This window comes from Camelus dromedarius, chromosome 6, assembly GCF_036321535.1.
Source record: "Camelus dromedarius isolate mCamDro1 chromosome 6, mCamDro1.pat, whole genome shotgun sequence".
Classification (NCBI taxonomy): Eukaryota; Metazoa; Chordata; class Mammalia; order Artiodactyla; family Camelidae; genus Camelus; species Camelus dromedarius.
In genome coordinates, this window is record NC_087441.1 from 20,267,766 (window position 1) to 20,294,175 (window position 26,410).

The 26,410-nt window shown below is 38.2% G+C and overlaps 1 protein-coding gene across 4 annotated transcripts in view; it reads right to left on the bottom strand.

Annotated features, from left to right (window-relative positions):
* ADGRG6 (adhesion G protein-coupled receptor G6) overlaps positions 1 to 26,410 on the bottom strand; it is a 128,091-nt gene that overhangs the window by 61,070 nt on the left and 40,611 nt on the right. For all 4 annotated transcript variants that reach the window (XM_064486650.1, XM_010983701.3, XM_064486652.1 and 1 more), the window contains exons 3-4: positions 5,790 to 6,131; positions 2,916 to 3,539 (exon numbers count right to left, since the gene is read on the bottom strand). In XM_064486650.1, the coding sequence (XP_064342720.1) occupies positions 2,916 to 3,539; positions 5,790 to 6,131 (966 nt within the window). The remainder of the gene's footprint in view (positions 1 to 2,915; positions 3,540 to 5,789; positions 6,132 to 26,410) is intronic.

Sequence of the window (26,410 nt, forward strand, 5' to 3'; positions counted from 1 at the left end):
TGACTCTGTCAGCTTGCGCTACTCCTTTGAAATCATTTTGAAAATGTACCGATGGCTAAGCGCCACCAGCACATATCCGATGCTTTCCAGTAATCACAAGGCTTGGGAAAGGAGTCTTAAAGATGGTGTTAAAAAAAAAAATGAGGATTCCCAGATAGAAACCCTGGGTCAGGGACAGGAGACGTACATTTTAGCTCAGCAACTGCCTTGGCCACTAATCTTTTCTGAGCTTTGGTTTCCTGCCCTGTATAAAGTGAAGGGAGTGGCCCAAATTGGGATTCCCAAACCCAAGAGCCTACCCGGCCAGAAGTCAATCTGAGGCGGGTGGGGGGAGAGTGTGGAGTGTGAGTGTCAAGAGTTTGTTGTTTACCAGAGAACCCAAAAATTTTTATGTGAAATCTAATTTTTAAATTTTTTAAACTTTTTTTTTCTTTATTTTTTAATGGAGGTGCTGGGGATTGAACCCAGGATCTCGTGCATGCTAAGCATGCTCTCTACCGCTGAGCTATCCCCTCCCCCACCAGAATCTAATTTTTTAATGTTGGAAATAAACCACCATTTAAAAGCACTAAGTGGAACAAAGGTAAAGAAATAAAAACAAATAAATGTTGCCACCACCTCCCATGCCTGAGGGCTAAAGTGGCCCACATGTGACTGGTCTGTTATCTCTGACCCAGGAGGCCTAGCAGCGCTTTTCCAGTATTGTCCAAAGTGTGTGCTTCAGAAAACTAGACCCTTTGATTCTTTGGGCTTGTTTCAGGGGTTGGCAGATTTGCTCTCAAAGGGCCAGACGGTAAGTACTTTAGGAGGGTGGGCCATGCCGTCTCTCACAGTCAGTCAGCTCTGCCGCCGTAGCACAGAGGCAGCCACAGACAATACAGAACCTCACGGGCATGGCTGTGTCCCAATAAAACTTAATTTACCAAAAAAATCCTAGTTTGCCAACCCCTGATCTAGAGGATTTCTTAAAAGAAGTTTAGGAATTCTTGTGTACAATAGTCCTCACATTTCACTAGTTAAGGTATCGAAGCATTTCAGGAAAGAAATCTTATTAATTTTGTTTAAAACAAATACCATGCTAACACCTGGGGAAGCCAGTGTTCTGGGAGAGCACTGCTGGCAAGAGAAGACAGCCCCTGGACCTTTGTGCTGTTCATCTGGGCAGGAATTGGCTTCCCTACCCCAACACTACCTCTCATGTTCTAGTCCTGCTTATGCTGAAAGACAGTCTAAGAGAGAGCACGATTCTAAAACTGAACTTTCTGGCTTCAATTTCTGGCTTGACCATTTACTAGTTAAATGACCTTGGATAAGTTACTTAATCTCTTTGTCCCTCAATTACTCATCTGCAAAATGGGGTTAATAACAAAACTTACATCATGAGATCTATGTTGGAAGTTACTACGTGGAAAGTGATTAAAACAGTACCTAGCACAAAACATGTATTCAATTTTAGTATAATTTAAGTATTTAGCAATTATTAATATACTTAGCCAAATTCTTTCTTCTTTTCTTTTGGTTGTCATAGCCTTCAAACACTGACGCATAGAAAGGTTAACATTAAATAGTCTACATTATGACTTTTTAATAATGGCCAAGGATATAATGAAAAAAGGCCCCTAAAGATAATTACCCTGAATGTAGGAAGTGCACCACTGCCCTCCCCTTGCTGTTCCCCATCCCACACCAAACACACACCTGATTTTCTCAATTTCCTCACTGAGTAAAAGACCTCTTAGGAGTCCCTAAGCAGAGCTATAATCTCAAAATGAGAGGATGCTGGGAACAACATAAACTCTTACAAAGTTCCTAAGTCTCCTTCTGGAACGAGGTTGTGGTTTACCCTCTTTCCAACAATCCACAAGGAAATACTTCTCAAATGACCTCACATAACAGCCTCCCACCCTCTGCAGGAGCACCATGGCCCACACGGAGCGGGAGGTGATGAGCTCCCCAGACAGAAGGGCAAACACAGGTCAAGGAAACAGGGCAGGTGGCGTCAGGTCTTCACAATGGGAACTACTTTTTGAAAGTATTAGGATGAAGTTCTGGTAGAATTCCTTCTAAAGTCACATATAAACGACTTTTGAATATTAGGCCTCTTCTTTCTCTCCTTTATCGAGAGTTATCTCTGTGACTAAATATATATATATATATATATATATATATATATATATATATAATCAACACCTTAGATTTAGTCATATGACAGTCAAATTGATAATGAAACTTCTACTTTTGATGCAGTCCTACAGGAAAATAAGGACTTCCAGAATTGACTTACGTGCATAGAGAATATTTGATAGGGGTCTATTTTAATAATTTTTGTAACATGGCATTATTTTCCTAAATATTTTGCAGTTAGCTACTGCAAATAATATCACATTTAAAGTCTCTCAAAAAGCAACCAAGGAGAGAAGAGTATTTGAAACAAACAACAAATGCTCATTTTCAAACAAATGGAAAACATCCAAAGATAAAATTCAAAATTCCTGATTATCAAGATTTTCCATAAAATGGACACTTCTGATATTTAATATTGGCTAAGTAAATATCATCCTTTAAGGTTGTGGTTGTTTAAGTAATGGAATGGAAATTTCACCCCAGGATGACAAAGATCAGCTTTTTACTGTGTCATCTTTATGACTAAAAGCAGTGACTTATTCATTTCTTTTGTTTCAGTCTTGGGGTAACACTTCTATTCTAGATACAAGAATTATAACTGGTGATTGTTAGGAGTAAACTGTGTGATATTTTATGACACAGGAAAAACGTAAAAATGGTAGGACCAAAAGCTGTGGTTGAATGTGTATGGCTTGTAATCACATACGTATCTGTGTGTCTGTATAATTTCTTGCTGACAAACATACTCATAAAACAATTAAAAAAAAAAAGTGACTATGCCACAGACTTACCACAGCTTAGGTTGTTTTCAGCTTTCAGAGCTGCAGTTGGGATGTTCCAAAAGTCATTCTGCCAGTCCACCACGTTCCCTTTCACACTACAGCTGAGGTTGGAGAGGACTTTGGAATTCATGGTAAAATTCCAAAGTCGAAAGTTATAAATGTCCCCTTTTAGAGAGGCAATTTCATTTTGATTGGAGCCCAGCAACAATTTCCCATTCCCAGGAATAACTTTACTAATGGTTGAATCACATGGAATGGCTTCATAGTTTCTTTTGAAATTGACACCAACGGAGCCCAAAGAATTATTCCAAACAATGCAGAGCTGCTCAAAGCTTTCGGTAAAAATGTCTTCCTTATCTTTTACAGGTAACACACTATTCAGCAAGCATTCTGAGCCATAGATAGATAGAAAGTAACCACTCTTGGCCTTTCCAAAACTGAGCAATTGTGTGAAGGATGCATCTGAGTAGGAGAAAGCTGTCCATTCGTTGTCTTCCTTGCCAATTTTGGTTGCTTCAAAGCAGAGTGTGAAAGCTCTGAGCTCTGGAATAGAGACACTTTTTGCAACAGATACCTGGTAAGCATCTAGTGTCTGGGGTAAAATGACCTTTTGATTCCTTAAGGACACGGCAACTAGGACAAAACACAGCAACAGATAAAATGTGTTAACTTCAGACATGGACTAATAAGATGCAAAAAGTCTGATACACAACCACTCTCTACACATTGGCTTTTTACCCACCCTTTGCCCCATCAGTCCCCTCTTTTTCTGGCCACCACTCTCTTATCACCTACCCAGAACCTTACCCCAGTGATGACAACAATAAGAAACCCCACTTGTTTAAACTCTAACCACATTTGGCTGTCACACCTAAACCTTTGAGTGATAGCTGCCTAGGTTACAAGATGTTTTTCTTTTTTTAAATCCCTCAATTGGAAAAAAAAACAATTAAGCAAATGACTGGTCTCAGCAAAGTTCTGTTTATACATTAAGATTTTCAAAATTATGTTTCCTTTCAAATAATAACTAAACATAATAGCTAATAATTCTATTTTTCGTTAACAATCACCTTTCACTCCTCCCAAACATTCCTCTGCTACCCTCTCCCTTCAGACACCCCAAGATCCTGCTTGTCTCCCCCGTCACCACGCTAATTTTAGGACAAAGGCAAAGACAATTCCATTGAGGAGAGGGAGTCCAGTGAAAGAACAAACAAAAATGGCACTTTAAGCTGTATTTCCTTCCCATCTGGGCATGTGAGCTCGTTTCCGAGGGACAGTAAGGAGCAGTGGTTACAGGGCAGACACTGGGGCTCCCAGGACCAACGCTTCCACATGGTGCCCGGTGACCCTGGGCATGGCACTCGACATTAGTCCCCTTGTCTACAAAATGAAAGAGAAAGGTACCTACTGTATAGGGGGTCAGTAAAGAATTAAATAAGTTAACATCGGCAAGCACTAGAGCGTACCCGCGCCATACAACAGATAGCTCCGACTGGTTGCTAACATAGATTGCTATGACTGTGCATGCGGGAAAGTCAAAATAAAAGTGCATTAGCCCAGTCCTTCTGCGACATACGTGAAGTTATTGAGTAATACGATGGATTTACCGTGTGCTTACACAGCAGGTATCATGAAACATTATGCACTGACTTGAGAGAGAAAAAGTTCTCAAAAATACTGTTTAATACTGGCTTCATATGAATGCTAGTTTGAATATATTTTAATATACACCAAGAATAGGTCTGTGGTAAAAACATATTTTAATATAAATATTCCAGTTGAAAAATCCATGATGGAACTTAATAGAACTGTGTTTTTTTAGTCTACTTCTTAAATATAAAGCAGTTTATAGGTCTACTTACCCAAAGGGATACGTACACACTATGAACTCAGTATTTTATATGCATTGTTAAAATTTTAAAAAGCTCGAAGGAAATAACGTCCATCAACATTTTATTAGTGGTTATTATGGCTGGCTGGTAGATGTATAAGTAATTCTAATTTGCTTCTTTTTATTTTAAAATTTCCTACAATATTTTATAACCCTAAAATATTATTTGAAAAATTAAAGCAGGTGTGTTTCAATTAACCACACATATATCTAATGTTAATCACAAACAGTAAGCAACTCTGCCACCAAAAACACAATTTGTAATAATAAGGGTCAGTCATTTCCATAGTGGTCCCACTCTTTTTCACTTCTTTTTTTTTCATATGTAGTACCTTCTTAAGAAGCTCAGGAGGGGAGAAAAAAAAAGTATAACTAAATCTCATAATCTTGAAGCTTGAGTTTTTCTTAAGCAAAGACAGGTTTTAGAGAGAATGAGATTCTTTTAATGTTATGATACGCCAGAACCCAGGAAATATATCTGATAAAAATACACTTCCTTTCTTCCATTAGCCATTTTCAAGGGACTTTTGTCAGGCTATGTTGTTTAATAGCTTCACTTATGTATAGCTCTTTTTAAATTTTAGTTTATAAGTTTATTCCTATATCTGTCCTCAGCATAGTTTCTTAAAAGGGCAATGTCGTAAAAGCCTAAAATAATATGATTTCTAAATAAGAATGTTTTCAATGTTCGGTGGACAGATGTTAGAATTACAGATTTTAAGTACTAGTTGTGGGATATCCACATGACCTTTCAAATAGCCTTTATATGTTCTGCATATAAACAATATAAAAGAATTCAGATTTTGGATCTGGGAACTGTATTTTGCTAATGAGAACGCTCAGAGAATATTAACAGATTCTTGCCCTTAAATTCTAACCCTAATCATTGACATGCACATAAAAGAGCATAACCATCTTCTGCCCCTGGTGTTTACCGTGGAACATGCTAAATGAAAGCAGAAGGCTGGCGCCGCCTTTGGTTCACATACCTCTGATGTAGCTGGCATTGAAACCTTTCTTCTGGATGCTAAAGTCACTTGAAAAGGACACATGCATCTCATTCGCACTTGAGTTAAATGATAGGCCTTTGGCAGTTGCTCCACAAAATTTAGTCTGGCTCTCTCCATTATCAAGGGATAATGAGTCATAAATGCAGTTGGGAGCTTCTTCAATGTCGAAGTCATTGAACGTTATCTGGATGATATAGCCCACGGGGGCTCGGAGCGTCCACATGCAAGACTGGCTGTTCGGGTAGTCGTTAGGGTAGCACGGAGATGTGAAGGTCCCTGAAGGGCTGGAGAGGACAACCCTGCAGCTGGCACATCCCCACACTGTTGGCCAGAGAAGAGAGAGACAGAGACAAGGGCTAGGATCAGAGGCATGCACTTAACCGCGAACACCACACACTGGGGACCGTCAAACAGTAAACATTTTAAAATACCAAAACATAATCATCAACATGAAAATGAAAATGAAACCATCTCAAGGAGAAAAAGAAGAACCAAGTAAAAGAGAAATACAAAATTTTAGAGCAATGATTTCTGAACTTGGGGGTGGTTCATATACACTGAGAATCTGATAAAAGTTAGGAGAACTCTCTCTAGTAAAATGTAGCAGGGCCACTACACTTGCGTATAATTTCAGAGGGCCCATAGGCTTTAGGAGGCGACAATGGAGTTCACAAAGGTTCAGTAACCTGGATTAAGGATCTCTACTCTAGAGACTAACTGAACTGGGGCAGAGGGGGATTACAGGACCACAAAGTCAGAACTCAATATTACAAACCATGGGAGAGAAACACTTCGGAAATAAATGTTTAAAGGGAAAGGTAACTACCAATATAAACAAATCAATGGGTTATCTTCTGGAAGATTGCATTTTTTTCTAAAATTCAAATAAATAGCATCACCTTGCATGTGTGAACTATTTACAGTTTTGAAAAATGCTTTCACTTTTTATACCTGTTTACTAGAGTAAATTATATACTTGTGTCATTATCTCATTTATTCATTCATTTAGTGAACATCGCTACAAGCCAGGCACTATGCTAAATATTATATACCAACGAGCAGGAAAGACAGAGTTCCTGAATGGATCTTACACTTCAGTTTTGGACCCAAAGATAAACAAATAATAATACAATATAATGACAAGAGGTAGGAAGAAAAGTAAAGCAATCAATTATTTCTCAATTATTACTTATCCAGGACCTGGTCACCAGCCGGAACCAGAAACCAAGGTCTACTGTCTTTCTATCTAGAGATGCTTTTGCAGCTAATATTCATGTTGCTTTTAAAAATTTGTATAAATGGAAGAAGAAATCTCATTTATCCAACATTCTGGATAAATAAACTGTCATAAAACTGACACACTTTCAAGCACCAAAGGACTTCTACCATGTTAATGGAAATCACTCTCAATTTACAGGGTTCCCGAAGTTGTACTGAGTTGAGTGGAATGAATATGCAACACCTGTTCTTGAAAATGGTAGTTGTTACAGACATCGCTTACTCTTCTATGATGCAGGATCCGTTCAAGGACTTACTAGATACATTATGCTGCTCGATTTGCGTTCTTCTTGTTTCCTTTCCCTGTGGCTACCTTGTGTCATGCACCGGTTTGCCTTGCCAGCTCTGCTCCCCAACCACTTTTCCTAACTTGCCCTCCCTCTGCCCTTCCTCCCTAAGTCTCCAACTTCTTGTACAGGGCTGAGGGTAGACAGGGAAAACAATCTATGATCATCAAGTGTTAGCCAGATGCCTTTTCTTATCCATCCCTGGGGCACCATGTTCTTCTCCTTGCAACACGACTCAGAGCAGCTGTATTACTTCCATTTGTGAGACTCTCTGCTCGTTGTCTGGTCCTCCCACCCTCCTCTAAGCTCAGCAGGCAGGCGGTAAGTACTGTCAGCCACTGTCTTGCTCCTCAAGACCGCACAGCATCCCTGGCACATGGCAGACCTTCAATAAAATTTGTTAAATTTGTGAACAAATAAATGAGTAATTTAAATGAATGAAAACACATCTAAATTAAAGAACGACTAAGTACAGTACACGAAATGAACTCAAACGAAGTCTAAGTCTAAAAAAACAATAGAGTGATAAGGTCTGAATATCTCTTTGGGTGGGGTTTTGGGGCTCTTTCTTTCAATTATTTCACTCCCAGCACAGGATTCAGATGACTGGGCCTCTCTGCCACGTTTGGCTTCTGTTACTGTACCTTGGGCTCAGGAGAGAGAAGTAGATTCTAGTCCGAGTAGATTAATGATAATGTATCCAGTTAGAAACACTGGAGATTATAAAAGAAAAAAAGAAAGGGAAATAAGATACAATCTCTGTGTCGTTCCAGCATGCATGCAGGCAGCATCATTTTCCCAAAATGAGACGCCATCCCCTAAATTCAAGACCCAAGTAATGTTCATGATTTCCTTTATCATGATATATTATTTTCACCGTATTCTTCCCTAGAGCTCAGGAAACACAAAAGAACAATTCGATCTGCCTGACCACACTGATTTGCAAACAAGGACAAGTAAATTTCTCTGCACCTCAGTTTCATCACTTTACACTGGCGGTAACAAAAGCACCCATCACCCACATTTACTGGGAGGACTAGATGGAGTCATCTTAGAAAGTCTTGGGAGCTGACTGGTCGCATAGCACTGCTTAAGTGCTGGCTATGATTAATCATTACTATAACACAAAAATCTGTGCATCAACAATTTAAGAGACAAAAAGTAGCACCTCACCTTAATAGAATCTTTTTCCCTTAGGCACTCATTGAGATAGAAAAGAGAAAGAGAAGTCACCCATAACATTCATTTACAAAGCATTTAAAGCATTTTTCCACATGATTCTCAGCTGCAGTAGCTGAACAGCATTTAGAGATAAAGCTTCTAGGTAGAGATTATCTTAATTGGATGAAATGTCAACTCAGCTAGGCACCGTAGCATCCTGTTCATTAAATTTATAGATCACTTCCACAGTAAAGGGCTTTCACATATATTATCTCACTTGGCATCCTAACGACCGTGGGAATCAGTGCTGCCTCCACCTTCAGATGAAATAAATAAGGCTATTTATTATAGATTATATAACTTGCCCAAAGTTACACACCTAATTGATAGCAGGACCAAGGTTCAAATTAGCTCTTTTGAATGTAAGTCTAGTGTTTTTCTAGTGGAAAAAAAAAAAGTTGCCAAGATTAATCAAAAGACTCAGCAAAGTGGTGAGCTCAAGTCCTGCTTTAAGAGACAAATGGTTTTTAATGGGCAGTTTCTTAAGCATAGTTATCACCCTAAAATTAATATATTTTAAGAAACTAATTTTGAAATATGTTAGTGAAGAATGTTAGAGAGTCTAAAATACAGTGTTTTGGATTTGTCCATTTGGAGCAATCAAATATCACTGCTAACTGATTTCTACCCAGTGAGCCAGTTTACTAAGAAATTAATTTGCTCTATTGTAAAGATGGGGCTGGAGCTACTTAAAAAGATGGCTACTGGAGTAGTCACTGAACAAGGCCTTGATAGAACCAGAGTTAATACATCTTCCAAAAGCTCCCCAACTCAAAACATCTGCTTCAAGTTCATCTCAAATATGGTAACACATTCACACCCACAATTTATCAAAGCCAGGTTTTCAGGTAATCAAACAAACAAGTCAAATCCACCCTTGATTCTTGCCTATGCTCGCAAATGTTTAGCAACACTCATGCATTTTTTCACAATACTTCACTCTTCAAAGAAACTCAAATCTAAAATGGAAAACCTCCTGGTCATGCTAAAGGCTATCTAAATTTATAAGGAATATTTAGATAGAGATTTAATAACCATTATCTCACGGGCTTATTTTTTCTTATCAGAGACCTGGATTCCTCATCCACCCCTGCTGCAAGCACTTCTCTATGAATCAAAAACTATGTTCTTTAAAATCTAAGACAGGAGTATCAGATCCTGAGAAATACATCAAAAGAGATTCAATTTTAGCTGCTTTCAGCACAGATCTATAGACAAAATAATTGTTTTTTCTGTACTGTATTAAGTGGTGAACAAAATAAATGCACTTAAATTAAATCTTGGCTTGTTTTTTCTTTATTTTAACGTGTGTAAAACTGTTGCTAATGATTTGTTAGAAAACCTGGCTGGTGGAAAAATATCTCCAGAAAATTTCACCTAAGTTGCCTGCTTAGTTTGCATTTATTGGAGGTCACTGTTTGAAGTATCTGTGTGAGTCTATTAAATTCTAATGAATGAGTTGCTTTAAAAAGTTTAAAATATTTAGTAGCCTTGGTCATTTCTGAAGATTAAGCCTGAGGACCAGCAACTGAGAGCCCTAGGTTCAGCCTAATGCCTAAATCGTTACAAAGCCAGGACAGCCACGCACCATTTCTCCAGATCAAGTGAACGCTGCCAGATACAGCATCAGTGAAATGTGAAATATAAATAATACTTTAGATGCTGGCATGTGTTAAATGACTGATAATATACAGAACTGAATGACTTCATCAAACTAAGTATTTAAATTTAAGTGATTTCAGGCCTCTATGCATATTTTTTCAGGATGGCAAGGAATCTGCAGGCAATCTGTCTGTGACATCTGCGTTTCTGTTAATGTGACAGACTTGGCAAGCATCCCCACTCTCCCTCACCCCTCCTCTTCAAGCTCAGCTCTCAAAGACAGCATTTCCACGCAGGGGAGCAGTGCTCTTACACCAAGGTTACATTGGTCATTCCATTCCCCCACAAGACCTCTCAGCAGCCAAGCAAGGATATCAGTTTGCTCCCAAACTCCTCCTAAAACACTGGTTTCCCCAGAGTTAACCAGAAAATTGTTTGATTTCCCTCTGTGATGTTTCAACCTCAAAATGTTCTTTGGAAGCACCACGAATAAGAAGGTACCTCAAAGACTAAACGCGTGAGTTCGAAAGGGTACCACTCTACTTGACTCAGTTCAATTAAGTCTGACCTGGCTACAAAACTAAGAACAACTTGAACTGAAGGTTCCTTGATGAGGCACCATTAAACGTGACCTTTTTTGAATCTCCAAAGAGATTTATGCTCACCACACCCTTGCACACACATTTCTGTCTTCGGTAATATTGTTAAGGTTTAAACTTCGAATCCTGTCTTTCCATAACGACCTTGGCATGAGAACATTCCATATGTAACTGCAAAAGGTAATAATACTTTTGGAAGCTCCAAACAAGTGAATTGCTATAAATCCTTCTAGAGTCAGCTTATTGTATAGATACATATCCCTTGCAAGAGGATTAAACACATAAGCACATGTGCATGCGTGTGCACACCCACCCACACACATTTTCATGGGAAACTATTCTCTCTTAAGCAATGGTTGAGTCTTTCTCCAGCAGTTAAAAAAAAAACAACCTAAGGGCAATGCATCATCTGAAACAACCTAAGGCTGCCTGGTCTACCACTAACCTTACCTTCTGGTTAATACATTCAATCTCTTATCCCTTCTTTCTTGCACTGCAAACCCCTAACTGTATTAATCTAGCCATGGACCTTCTTGCTCTCTAATGCACAGACTTCTGAACATCGTTGAAAAGAATTCACAAAATCACGCAGATTATTTATACTGAAGAGGCTTCCAATTTGATCTCACTCACCCTCTGCAACGTTTGATGCCTCTGAACACTCCCTGACTCTGAGTCTCTCCTCTCACAGTTCCTACCATCTCCCTGTTCTCCTCCTGCCCTTCTCTCTGCCCTCCAAGCATGCCTCGGCTCTAGTGGCCTGTACAACCCTTGTGTTCAAAGTAGGGTCCTCAGAACAGCAGCATTAGCATCAGTGGGGAGCTTGTCAGACAAGCAGAATCACGCAGACCTACTAAACAAAATCTGTAGTTTAACAAGACTTCTTGGGTGATTCACAAACATTAAAATCTGAAACATGTTCCTTTAAGTAACAGCCTACTACAGAAGCTATTTCCAATCTCCACACCTGTACCTTCTCCCAAGAAGATCTGACCCTCTGCCCCATTTGTGCCATTACCCCGGGGGGGACCCCTGGACCTGCAGGAACCAAATCATGGGCTTGTCCACTCAGTCTGACTCTCTCTCTGAGAATCTGAAGTCGGGACATAGATCATTTATTCAGAGAATGCCAAACAACAGAATGACCAAAGTTACATAAACTCAAAGGTAGCAGCTTCCTTGGACAGTTGGAAACAAGGCACTGATGGGCATTCAGTGCAAAAGAGAGAGAGAGAGAAAATGCAGCGAACAGAGGGATAAGAGGAAACCGGACCTTTGAAAACCACAGAGACTTGGATGCCAGACACTCCATGCCTAGTAATCAGCAGGAGGAGCTCTTCTTTGTGGCTTGTCCTTGGATTGATTCTAAGACAAGAACTCTTGCACCTACTGTGCCACTTATGGGTGATGCAGCTTTAGTGATTTCTGAGCCTTACAACCAGCTCTGCCCCAAGCCAGTATTTATGGGGCTCCCCTCCCCCCACACTCCTTCTCTCTGGGTGACCTCATCTAAACACAGACCTCCATTATACTCAAGTGCTGACAACACACGTGCTCTACTGAGCACCACACCCACACCCGTGAATGTCCACTCAACATCCCCACTTGGATATCCCATAGATCCCTCAATCCAAATGCCACTCCTCAAATAAGTTGTTTTTAGCCACATTATAAGTGTTAGTTGTATGAAAATCATCCAAGCTAGGACTCCGAATCTCTTTTTCTTCTTCCACACACTTCAAATAGTTTGTCAAGGGCTATGGCATTATTTTACTCAAGGTTATTTCACTTATCCCTTTCTCCTACTCTTGTGGCCACTTAGTTTAAGGTTCTCATCTTTTCTCTCTTGCACAGAAAGCTCAGTAACTAGCCTTTTTGCCAATGGTCGTGTCGCCTCCAATTCATGCTCCACATCACTACAAGAAAGAGCTATGAAAATGTAAATGCAACTATAAAAATGTTTTCTCTACCTGAGAAAACTCTTCTCTGGGACCCAACAAGACACGCTTCTTCAAATGACACAGGTGGCACTCCCTATGTGTCCTGTTCACCCTTTCTAACTCACCTCTCACCATCCCCCTATATCCATCCACTCAGTAAATACTTACTAGGCATCTACATGCCTGGCACTGTGCCAGTGCTGGGAATACAGTTGTGGGCAAATATAATCCTGACTTTACAGAACATATAGATTATTACAAATACAGATAAAAAAGCAGATAGTGATAATACAGTGTGAAAACTGCTCTGATGGTGCAGGTAGATGAGTACTATTGCCTAGATTTAGATATCTTAGAAACACAGCCATCTCTAACAGATACAGCCATGGAGACCTGAATGTGTATATAGCAGATAAGTGGACCAAGTGAAGAAGGAAGGCAGAGGTAGAAAAGAAAAGAGAGTTCTGGGCAGCAGGACCAGCAGGTTGCAAAGACTTGCGGATGAGAGACAGCATGGATTGTTCCAGTAACCAAAGAGTTTAGTTTAGCTGAAGCAGAGTGTGCAAAGCAGGGAGAAACATGAGATAGAGATGGCACAGTAGGCGGAGATTAGATTCTGCAGGATTTTGTGAGCCATGCTAAAGAAAAATTTAAAATATACTAAGTGCAATAGGGAAAATAAAAAGGTCTTAATTATGGGAAAGTAACATAATCAGATTTGTCTTTAGCACAGATGTTTTTTAAAACCTCAATCTTGTACACATAAACAGCACAAAATTACCAGGGAGCAAAGACCCTTGTAAGAATCACTGTAGCCTAACCCAAAGCACTTGATGGATGACAAAAAGAGAGACAACAGACAGCAACCCCCCAGCAGCTTGTCTGTGGAAAGTGCATGGCAGTCACAGTGGAAGGGAAGATTAATTCTACAAAGATTCAGTGAAGCAAAGCCTAACTTTGATGGGTAAGATACAAAGGCAGCAAAGTGATTCACCTACTATTTATCGAAGATATGTCTTACTTTGGTGTTTTATTATCCCTAAGAAAACCAACCAAACAAAACAAACAAACAAACAAAAAAACTCTGAGGGAACTATGAAAAAAAAAAATCCTAATGCTCATTTCACTTGAGAATGTCACAGAAAACCTTTCCATATGGATTATCTAGGCAGCGCTGCAGGGCAAAACTGGTTTATGTTAGCATTCACCAGAAAAATATTGCTAAATATTACCAACATAAGTGGAGAATGTCTTGGCCTAATAAAAGCTAATTATAGTTCTAATACCCATGAAGGCAATGATGTCATTACTTGCTAAACAGTGCACGACTAACTTCTTGAGTCCGTGAATGCAGCTAATGAGATACCCATGTAAAGCACAAGGACTGTACATGGCTCATGGTAAGATGCTCAGATAATATTTGTTTTCAGTGTTGTTGTGACAGTGGTTGTTACTTCATAGCAGAGCATGTGAGTCATATTTCAGTTTGTTCATTCATTCATTCAATTTTCTGGGTCCCTACTTCCATTCTTTTTCAGGTTTCTTTTAGCCATCTTTATGTACGGCTACCTGAAGGTGGTCAGAGGCAAAGTAGGAGTAAAAGGTTATTGTTTCCAACTTATTCTAGGTTATGTGGGTGCAGGTGAGGAACCTGAAATTAACAGCTAGAACAAGCTTTGGTTTCACAAACTTGCCGTCCCAATAAGGGGAGAATATCGTGGGAAGAAGATGGCAGTAGCTGGGTACGTGTGCATCTTAGGTCATATTTTCCAAATGAGCCTTTAATTTGAGGGCATAAGAAAAAAAAAACCCACACAGGTTTGTACACATAAATGGAAGTAGTTTAAATAGTCAAGGTTTGGAGCAAAGCAAATTATAGATCCAACTGGCATAATTTTGCCCCTTTATGGAATACTTTTGAATGTAAACATCTTAGTAATAAGAAAGGGTTGGTAAAAATTACACAATATAGATTTTTTCAAATAAACAAAAATGTTTTTTCAGTAAAACTTTCCATTTTACACATAAATAGGTTGTTTAAATATGCTAACTGCCTTAAGTTAATCTATCACTGGAATTAATTACTTTTCAAAATATTTATACAGTGTTAACTTTGCACATAGATCTCAAGTATAATATATTAGAGGAGTGTGTGAGAGAGAGTGAGAAATAGATTACCTCATTTTTTTCAGTACATTCTAAAATTGAACTTTAAAAGGATTTCTTCTAGTCCAGCTCCTCTCTAGCTAAATCACAAGATCTAGTTGATAAAAAATATTTTGTTATCATTGTAGAAAAAAATTATGTGGCAAGAACAATATGCGTACGAAGCTGAACTAGAAGCTCCCCCCAGATTCCTTCCAGATCTAACATTATAGCTTTCAAGATATTCTCTTTAAAATTTCAATACAAGCCATATAAACCCATAAAACACCATTGTGTTTTCACAGTATGGGGAGATGCAGAGAAATAAAAGGAACAACAACTGTAGTGACGGCTAGCGTTTAGTGAGTGATTACTCTGTACCAGATGAGAGGAGAACACTGCCTTCCTCTTGAAGTCATCTATGGTATGGGACCATCCGAGTCACACTGCAAGTGCATCACAGTGGGTTCTGCTCTTGGCTGGTGACAAGCCACTGAGGGCCTTGGTTTCCACATCCGAAAGAAATGTCTCTTCCGGTTCTAAAACCCAAGTTATAGACTCAGGTTCTCATACACAGCACAGAGCTTTGACTGCTCCCGCTACTAGAAGGAAGCGTCCAGGAGAGTCATGAAGACACCAGACGCTTCTCCAAGGAAAGGCATATGCCAATGTATGGTTCAAGAGATTATGAGGCAAGAGGGGTCTTTTTGAGGGTTCATGAGTCTCAGCTCACTTGTGTTACTTGCCCACTTTGAAGCCATAAATCAGCCAATGCAGGTTGAATTCAAGTATAGCTAATGGTCAGCAAACATCCTGGTTTCTGGGATATATTCCGACTGTTCAAGAAATTTCCACATCTTGCTAACAGTACTTATTGTGCTATTTTGAATATTGCTGGCCTAGAATTACAGAGCAAGCTGTGACAGATTGTGAAGATTTAGAGTGTGGCTACATCAGGGAAAAAAAAAATCACCTCCTTTCTACTTAATATAGCTGCTTTCATGTGTTCTTGATGCCTACCAGCTAACTTTACAAAAGAAAAAAATCCTCTAGGACTTTTGCGAAGTTAATACACCTATTGAGCAAAGAGGCTGACTCTTGGTTTGCCACACCACTGCCAAAATGTTTATCTAATTTCAAATTGCCCTGGGCCAGGGAGGAGGTGCTAACTTTGAACAGCCCCCAGGAGGTTAGGTACTCCAGGCAACTCAGTCAGCTTCTCCACATTTAACTGCTTCACCTCTGCCCCCAGAGAGCCTCCACGTCAATGACAAGCCTGCAGCAAAAACACACCAAGAAGTTCATGAAGTTCACCAAGCTGCATAATTATAAGTTTCCAGGACAGCATAAAAATCTACTTGCTTACTGTCGTCTTTCAGCCAGCTTTATTTTTAAACTCCAGAAAAATGGGAGAATGACTCGTTATAGGTGGGTGAAAAAGGTCACACCTGAAGGCAAGCCAGAGAGGAGGCCAAACCACCCAAAGTGGGTGGGCTGGGTGGTCTACCGAGCAAACAGGGCAGCGTGTTTCCAACGGGAGGCACAGACCTAAGAACAGAAGCTCATCAGTGCCTGAGAGGGCTGAGCTGGGGCAAACCTCCCTGCCCTGCAGAGCGGAGGAGGACGCAGGCTGCAGACAACTGCTCCACTCACTACCGGGGGAGCTGAGCCATCATTTGAAATTTCCATAAAATTGCTTCCACGCTCTCAATTACCATTTAGCTCTGCCATGTTGTTTGGGGGAGAAAGAAATCACTTTAACAGGCAGATTCCTTTCACAATCTCACTTAGAACATCAGAAGGGAAGTTTGGTAGGGTGTTATCTAAGGAAGTTATTTTGAAATAATAAGTGTAAATACTATTTAGTTCAGTAGAAGCTATGATACAGAGTTTAGTCACCCTCACTCCATCAAAATAACACTGATGAATAGGCAGACTGAGCCCTAGGAATTAGTGAAATCACATGCAGGAGGTGCATCTTGCAGAAAAACTGAAAGAAATTGCAAACAATGGCAACTTGGAATTCCAATATCAATACAAAGCTTTAGATATACGTATATCATTTTCCCAGGGAAGGGTACATGATGGGAAGGCTATGTGCCATTTTGGCAACAAATCGCAATCCAAAAAAGATGAAAAACTTTAGGTTTTAAATTCTTTATAAATGAATTAAATGCATTTAAATTGGAGATACTTGGGTAAATCTTTTTCTGAAAATTATTTGCTAAAATAATCTGAGAAAAATCTCAATTCAAGGAACTCAAAATGATTTTCTTCCCCAACATCATCAGCTAACTTTCCATTTTGGGGAAGAACAAGACACTAACTACTTTTCTGAAGGACCACCCAGCCAATGTGGTATGGTTCTAAGCAGAACTGCTAGCCTCACTATGCAAAATGGGCCAAAAAACAAAGTTTAACTGAAATTTTAATAAAAGCCAATATTCATTTGTAAAGCAACATTAATCGTCTGAGCATTTGTGATTCTGCCTGGAGAGAATATTTTTTAAAATTATCAAAAATATTTTTTCTCCAATACATCATTTTTATGGATATTATTATGATGTTTTATAATTTCTTTCTATAAAACTAGAAGTTATGATTCAAAAGTGAACAATGTAGATGAAGTTCCTGGGTCACTGTCTGTCTCATAACAAACACTGTCAATAAGAAATATATGTATCACACTGAACTTAAAATGCAGGCCAAAGCTCTTGGCTAAGCCATAAAAGAGTAATGTTCTAAGTGACTGTATGAAAAACTTAAGGTACGGCGAACAGCGCAGGGTCACATCTGGTCATTAACAACTCAAACACAGCAAAGCCCTTTTTTACAAAAGAACATGAGAAAAGCATAACTTAAAGGAGAGCCAAGCTTGTCATTTCTGTTGACTATATTTAAACATTTGCTCACAGGAGAGAGCTGAAAATTAAACACCTATAGTTCACATAAGGTCTTTTGGATACAAATTTAAGTTTCCATCTGAACAAGCGTTGGAGTTGCTCCTGTGCCAACATCTATCTGCACAGCTGTTCTCAGTACGCAAACCCTCCATACACTTGACTGGAAATAGCACATTGCCTGGCTGGAACTTTCTGCACAGCGTTTCAGTGAAAGACACCACTGTCCTCTACAGCACAGTGCTCAACAATTCGATTTGGGCTGCTGAAGCAAGAGACAAAGGCACCACTATATCCTGCTTCGTTCTATCAATCTGCTTCATGATGTCATTTTTAGGTACAGCCTTTCAATTCACAGTTTGATTTTTTAACAGGGCTTCTAGTGATGGAGAAACTATGTAAAAAAATGTACATCTACCTCCTAGGGTGCAGTCTTTTCAAAAGTGCAAAAAATAAGGGCTTTAGTTAGAAATTTTCATGCTAGAGTTAACTTTGCTATCAAAACCATTAATAAAGGCAAATTTTAATGTTAATGAAAATGTAATGAAGAAAGTACACCCAATTATACCCCAATTGGTACAACAACCAAGTAATAATGTAAATGTGGTGATCTGTTTGCTATTGTTAGTAGGCTGAAAAAAAGAAATGAAAAAAGAAGAAAAGATCATGCCAACGCTCAGTTGATTTGAACCCAGATTTTAAGGGAAGGCTAAAGGGAACATTCTGCACTAAGAACATTTGATATAATCGCATATATAATGCGATTAAATCATCTCAAGATGAGTGGCATCTTGTTGGATATAATTGGAACAGCATTATGCCAGATTAAACTATCACATTTTCCTCTCGAACGCCTTTGATAACTGGCGCTAAGGAATATAGAGAAGTAAAATAAAATGGATTTTGGACATAGCCTGGATGGGAGCCCTTTGCTGTCTGCTTCCTCTTTGATTCTCTGGGTTATATCCAATAAAAATGGAAGTAGAGGAAAAAAATAAATGGGTATCTCTAAGATGACCCACTTATCTTGAGTTCATACTGTGACATTGTTTAATGCCAGCACACGAAGTTACAGATTTCCTTCATCCCGCAGAGAAAGGCTTGGGTTTTTTTATTTGTTTGGAGGTTTTTTGGTTTGGCGTGGGGGGGGGGGGGTCTGAAAATCTTGTGGTACACTGTCTGAAATTTAAGACTATTTTCCTTGGTAGTCTTCATCTAATTTTATTTGCTTGCTTTGTCAGGTTTTTTTATTGGTTAAATATCACAAATTCATAAGATGAGCCAGGGTGATAAAAAAGAAGTAAGGAATAAAAAAGGACAAAGCACTCCATGCACGTACATAATGTGTGTGCCTTCTGGGTGCATATAAAATATAGATGCAATTTCCACAAGGTCAGGCAGTATGGCTACTTGATTCACTTCTAAATCTCAAGTGTCCACTGTAAGCCATGGCAAAGATTCACCATTCAAGTACCCAGAAACTGAGAAAAGAAGACACACACACACACACACACACAAGAGCCTGTACTTCAAAATACATACATTAACATATGCACTTTTACATATATTTTAAATATATGTATTGCAAGTTAATTTAAAAAAAATAATCAGGAATCTTACATGACAAACATCAAATTGTTCTTTCCTGGTCATGATAAAATTTAAACTAGAATTCCATTCCAAGCTGTGATTGTATTTGATTTCATTTAACATGTTTGCTTCACTCTATAATCAATCTATACTCAGCACGTACTCGTATAAAGCACTTGTTGTAAGTATCAAAGAGGAAAATGATTTACTTAGGGGAAAATATGAAGTCATAGCAGAGGGGCCATAAACTTCCCAAAGTAGGAGTGTGTCACTGTACTGAAGGCCAGTTGTTGACTTTATAGATTTTTTTCATTTTCAACCACCTGGATCTCTATTATCAATAACATTCAGGAGGATATTACTGCCTGTGGAAATCTAGATCACCCACCTCATGCCCCTCCGTCATTTTGCAGATGTGGAAGCTAAGGCCCAGAGGTAACAACTGACTTGTCCAAGAGAACGCCATGAATTAAAATCAAAATGAGAATTGTTTCTGTTTCCCAACTGTAGTAAAAGCAAATATTCTCTAATATGTGTATGACTGTGCTATATTTAAACAGAAAATAAATTTTAGAGTGCCTAAGATATCTCAAGTCATGTACAATTCTCATTCCATATGTAAGTTAAATTCTCATAACAACCTTGCAAAGCATAGTAATATCACTATTTTATTGATCAGAAAACTGAGATTTCTGTATATCATTTTAATGCGTTACTTTGATTATATAATCTATTCTGCACATTTCTAAAAGTCAGGGATCACATCTAACTTCATTCAGTAAATATCACATGCTAAATCTATTTCCAGTGGTGGCAGTATGGGTGGCCACAGTATTAACACTGACAATTAACACAATCTTCAAATTTTCTCCAGAATCAAAGGATGTTAAGGAGTCTTGGAGTTTAGATAGTCCACTCCACCATCTTTCTCACTGTAAGAAGAGGCAACATGAAAAGAACACGAGCCTTGGAGTCAGGGAGAGGTGCCATTTGTGTGGGTCTTGGGCAAGTTATTCAGCCTCTTTAAAACTCTGTGTCTTCTTAGGAAAGGGACGGCACCACCTCCTCTTTGGGGTTACTGCATGAAATAGTGAAATCCTATGTAAAGCGCCTTCCAGGATGGCTGACACAGCGTAGTCGTCCGATTGCTGCTGACATCACAAATGCTGCAGAGCCCAGGCCAGATCCCCCTTCAGGACTCTACTCATGCTCTCGGCTGCTGAGACATTAGCCACTGACAGCTCGCAGCTGAGTCTCCCTCAGGAGACTGCCATCACCCAAAGAGAGACACCTCACCTAGAGTCACGCTCGCCTCCCAGAGTAGCCACGATCCAGTGACTGAGGCAGCCCCCCGCCCCAATCTGGGAACTCTGAAGGGCACCCCAGCACCAGAGCGGCCTGCAGTGTTGGCTGAGGCTGTTTCTATGACTGTGCTGAAGCCCATCTTCTCCCTCTGCCGTGTTACACCTCCTACCTCCCATCTCCATCTGCGCCTCGGGAGGAACTCAACCTCCAACATCTGGTCACCTCACTGTCTTATGACTGCCTGAAACAGTGGGCACTGAAGGTGCTCACTGAAACTGCAGTGATACAGTAGAAGAACACTGGTGAGAATTACAAGATAGTCATAACCTAGGAATGTTGGGTCACTTTAATATCTCAACTGTAATAGTTTAAAATGCAGTGGTATTATAACTCTGACATAACGTTTAGGTTCCCTCATTTTAGTTCCCTCTTCAGGACCTGGTATTTCTACTGGGCCTAGAATAAAATTACTTGTACTGAAAAAACATCACTAGTTATATTTTCATCAAGTCCCAATCAATTCACAGACCTAATATGACTAATTTAAAGACCCTGGTGTTTTTCTTAACAGATTTGGAAAGCAGAACTTCCCAGATCAACCTAACCAAGTGTCGATTCATTAAATTACTCATTGTGGCATACTAATCAACGTATATTGCTGATAAATGAAACTTCCCATATTACTATTAAGATTTAAAGTAGTTTTTAGGAAACTAGTTCCTTTTCTATGATGTCTACATCTCTCAAAGGAAAACTTTATTTTCAACTATCACTTTGCTCATGATTCATGCAATTTTTTGAAGCAAAGAGAGGAAGTTATTTAGTCACTGAAGTGTACTTTGTACTCATGCTGAAGTAGCAGATGCTTTCAAACGATGTCAGGAATGAACAGAGGATAAAATCAGAAAATGGTATTTTCCATTATCCAATTTTTACCAATCCAAAGATACACATTGTTCCCACTGGAAAAATGAAATATCTCATGCCTATATATAAATGTGCCTCTTCCTTTTGATCTTTTAACATCTGATGCAGAGTCCAATCGTAAGACAGCTCAGTTGATCAAAGATGGGTTTTCATATTCCCTTTGATGAATCCTCTGGGGGGCTTAACAAACACCATTTAAAAAATACACTGTGCTAGAACATAAACCTATCACTTGTGTTTGTTTTTTACTGAATTTCTGGTAAGCGCATAGTGTGATGGTTCTCAAAACCTTAATTCCACCACTCCACTACCCTGTAGCTAATGGGTTCAGAAAAATCCAACCACAAAAACAGAATCACAGTAGTTCTCTGTAAGGAGGTACCTGAAACCTCATTGATTACAACACTTAAAATGTTCCCTGTGAAGGTCAAATTCAAAACATATTTATGAAAAATAAACCTTTATGTTTAGATTTTCAATCTGTTGGCCAGAAAAAACATGGTAGTTTGGTCCAGAATATAAAAAAAACTAACATAGGAATCCAGGAGAATATTTAGCTACCTTGTTCAAATAAAAACTCTTGTCAGTACTTGGAAGTTACGATGAAAGTTCCCCAGGAATTCAGAAATCAGATTGTTCTTTAAAGCATTAAATTTTAACTCTTTTGCACTAATACCAACAGTCATCTCAGAAAGAGAACATTTCTAAGAAGAGTTAAGACTTGACTGTCATCAGAATGAATGTGGAAATACACAATAAGTATGGTAAAAGGAAACTCTAAGAAGAACTCAGTGGTAGCACCTATCTATGTACTGTATTGCGCCAGCAAGAAAATCCTAGAAAATGGCCCAGAGTCCTTGTGCCACTAAGATCAAGCCTGTCATGAAATGGATACACAGGCTCACCTGGATTGTAAAAGCTGGACTCATCACACTATTTTAATTCATACTCAGGTCTTACATAGGTGTAGCATCTCCACTTCTGGCTCCTCTGATAGATACTACTCATTACACATCAATAAACTGGCTCATTAAAATTTGATTTCTCAAGTGAAGTGATAGCCCCATGATAGCAATATAAACAGGTATAATATTAAAAATACTTAACAACCCATAATAATTAGGACTCAGTCAGAGGAGATGCTGGCAGGAAGGTGGCCATGAAAAACAGCTGAATATCATCAGTTCTGACTCAGCTTTCTGTACCTCCATTTACTTGTAAGTAAACTATCAATTAACCTGTTTTAATATTTTCCTTCCCTCTTACACTGCGAGGTTTATGAGCACAGGGACTTATTTACCACTGTATCTCCAAAACCTAATATAATTCCTGGCCCTGGTCCTGAAAACAAACGAATGAATGAACAAACAGACAAGTATTAGCTTGGATGAATCTACCATTAAGTAGATGGACCCACTTTTACAGTGGGTTCAAAATCAAGCTTCTGAGCCTCCAAATCTGAGGGTTAATCCAATTCACCAAGGCAAGGAATAGCCTTCAGTGAGGTCACTTGGAAAAAAGTTTTAGCAGCCTTCCTGCAAACAGCCCACTATCTTGACGCAGCCCTTCAGAAACCTTGGGAATGTTCTCCCACAGAACCTACAGTCAGATTACCAACCTAAGAAACAGGAGGGGGAGAGCATAACTCAGTGGTAGAGTGCGTGCTTAGCATGCACAAGGTCCTGGGTTCAATCCCCAGTACCTCTGATAAAATAAACAAATAAATAAAATAAAGCAACCTAAGAAAACAATTTTACATCCTTTGTCTTCTCAACACAAATCTAAAACATAACAACAACCAACAAATTTAATCGATTACGATAATAAGCCAATTTTGCCGCAAAGTCTGGTTAGTAAGTTACAAGTTTGATTACTGAAACAGTCATTTTTATCATGTAATAATGAAACTTCCCTTTTCAGTTTATTATGTTTTAGCCCCAGACTATTAGCCATGCTGCCAGTGGGAAAAATGCATTTTAGTTGATGGAATTATTTGGTCATAAATTTATATGACACATAAACAAACCATCTTAAAGGGTATATTCAGAACATTCTAGGCGGAGCAGTGCTAATATTTATGATATTGTTTCCTTCCCTTTTGCGTGTCAGAAACACTCACTAAAAACTCATGCATTTAACTGACATGTAAACCAGAAAGACTATTTTGAATTCAAATACAGTTCATCATTATATGAAAAGATTTCTAACCAAAAAAGCAAGAGGTTTAATATAGTGTTTTGTATTTATAAACAAAACTTTAGTTCAGTATTTTCACTATGTATACCATCTTTAATATGTATCAGCCAATAAGTGTAAGTAGAACAGCCTTCATTATGACTGCCAAAGATACCAGAAATATTTTTTCAAGTTACGTGTATTTTCCCCTAGTCTAGTTCCTAACTGAAAACTAAAGAAAGATTAGAGGCAATTGCATTTTTATGTCAAAGACTCTCAACGCATCAACAAACCTGTAGCATCTATTTCTTTCTCCTTTGCCACTCTGTAGGGAATTTTTCAGCCATGCAAAGCTTTTAACTGCAAAATGAATTATTTCTCAAGTCCCCTTTGACTTTTATAATCAATAGTATTTTACAGTCTGACTATTGAACGACTCATATTTCTGATCTTTGTTGGGGCTGGTTTGACTCTCAATTCTCCTAACCTCCAATTCTATCTTTCTGCCTTGTTCTAGACTCAGGTACCTGGAATTATTTGCAGTGGGAGTGACATTCTTTAATTTTCTAAAATCCCCATCATCTAAGGAGATTTTTTCAAATATCCTTATAGTCATCAATCTATTTTACTGCAAAGACAACTTGATAACTGCAACCCTAGACTCATACTGAATATCATGCACAATGTTATATATGTTAAAAGTAGTGTCTGTGTTTGTGTCCTCAATGTATCCTTTCCATTAACTCTTATCTACCAATTATTGCCTAAAGTAGGATAGAAACAGAAGCTTTTTATTTACAGTTTTAAGGCATCCAGCTATTTTAACTAAAGTTTCTGGAGGAAGCAGTACCTCATAACACATCACACAGGATCAACTGTCTAAAGAGAACATCATTTAACTAGTTAATCGTGAAAGTTACTAGACTCTCTAATCTCAGAAATTTCCTTCCCGTGAGAATCCTTTAAATACTGTTGCACATTATTTTCTTTAAAATATGTCCATAACTAAATGCCAAGTTAATTTTGCATGCAACCAAAGGATAATTCATGTCATACTTCTTTCTTTTAAGATTGGGTATTTTGCAGGTACTGTAGACATGACCTAGGACAGCTCTGTGTGATGTGCTAAAACTCACATGAAGTATTTCAAATATCCTTTTACTACAAAGTTATAGTATAAAGAAAAACTTTAATACTGATCACCACATTGTTAGATTGTTTCTTCTCAAGTATGTATTTTTTTTTACTTGAGCTCACATAATATTTTTCTTATCACTAATACTTTGGAAACCAAACAATGACACCATCTAGAAAAGGCTTTTTTTCCCCACACTTCACAGAGTAATAAATCCCAAAAAATAAATCATGTATTAGCATACAAGCTAGATCTTTCTGACATCCCTAGGAATGCCCTTCCAAGTCTTCCAACCAAAAAAAAAAAAAAAAAAAAAAAATCCAGTAGGAACCATGACTATTGTTCAACGAGATGTCTTTCATACACTTGATTTAGTATTTAGATAAACTTTAGAAACAGGAATTCAGTGCTGTAAATTTTAAGTATTAGTGAAGTGCACCATATAAAAAGCGACGGGGTATTATAAATCTTAATGTTTCAGTCCAGGAGAATGTAAATTAAGAACTTCCCCTCTTTGAATTTTGTTTTCTTTCATCAGATAATTCACACAAAAAGTCCTGGCTCTTTGCACCTTATTAAAATAAGTAAGTGAACTGCAAATTTTCACGTCTCTGGATGTGGTTAATCCAAAAGTTACAGATGATTAAACATCATGATGCTTGAAAATTGAAAGTATTTTCCCAAACCAAGTGACTCTTGCTCTCTTCTTCAATAGTAATTAAAATATTAAAACTACTCCCATATTGTTCAAATTTTAAAACCCATAATTTAATAACTATACTTTGTAGATTTTTAATAAACTAAAATTCTATAAAAGTGTTCATCTCTAAAAACTTTATCTTTTTATCTTTCAAAGAATAATTTCACTAAATGAGATTGGGGAAAATCGTAATTTAGAATAAACAGTAGGTAAAGATTTTATTCAAACACCCTGATGTCCCTTCTCATTTTTATTAAAATGATAAATATAATTTATTTTTCTGAATGTTATTAAAAGTAGAATTTAGGATTTATTTGCTTAAAGATGGTTCACTATCTCTGGCTATTGAAATTTTTAAAAGATACTATGTTATTTTCTTCCAAGTACTGTCTTTATTCCAACAACCAAGTAAGTCCTAATTAAGTTCTTCATGACTGTGAAGAATACACAGGTACTTAACCAGGTATCATTAAAATTATTAAATAAAAATATTAGGGGGAGGGTATATATAGCTCAGTGAAAGAGTGAGTGCTTAGCATGCATGAGGTCCTGGGTTCAATCTCCAGTACCACCGTTAAAGTAAATAAATAAATAAACCTAATTACCTTCCCCCTCCGAAAAAATAGGAAAAGTAGGAGATTAATTCTATGCAATTGTCAAAAACACATATCTCATTTTGCAGAAAATGCAGAGAATACATTTATAAACAAGTATTTATATTTTCACCCAGTTTAAAGAATCTATTCATGTGCTTCTGGGGGCATGATGGGGTACATGCAGAAGTAACATGAGTAAA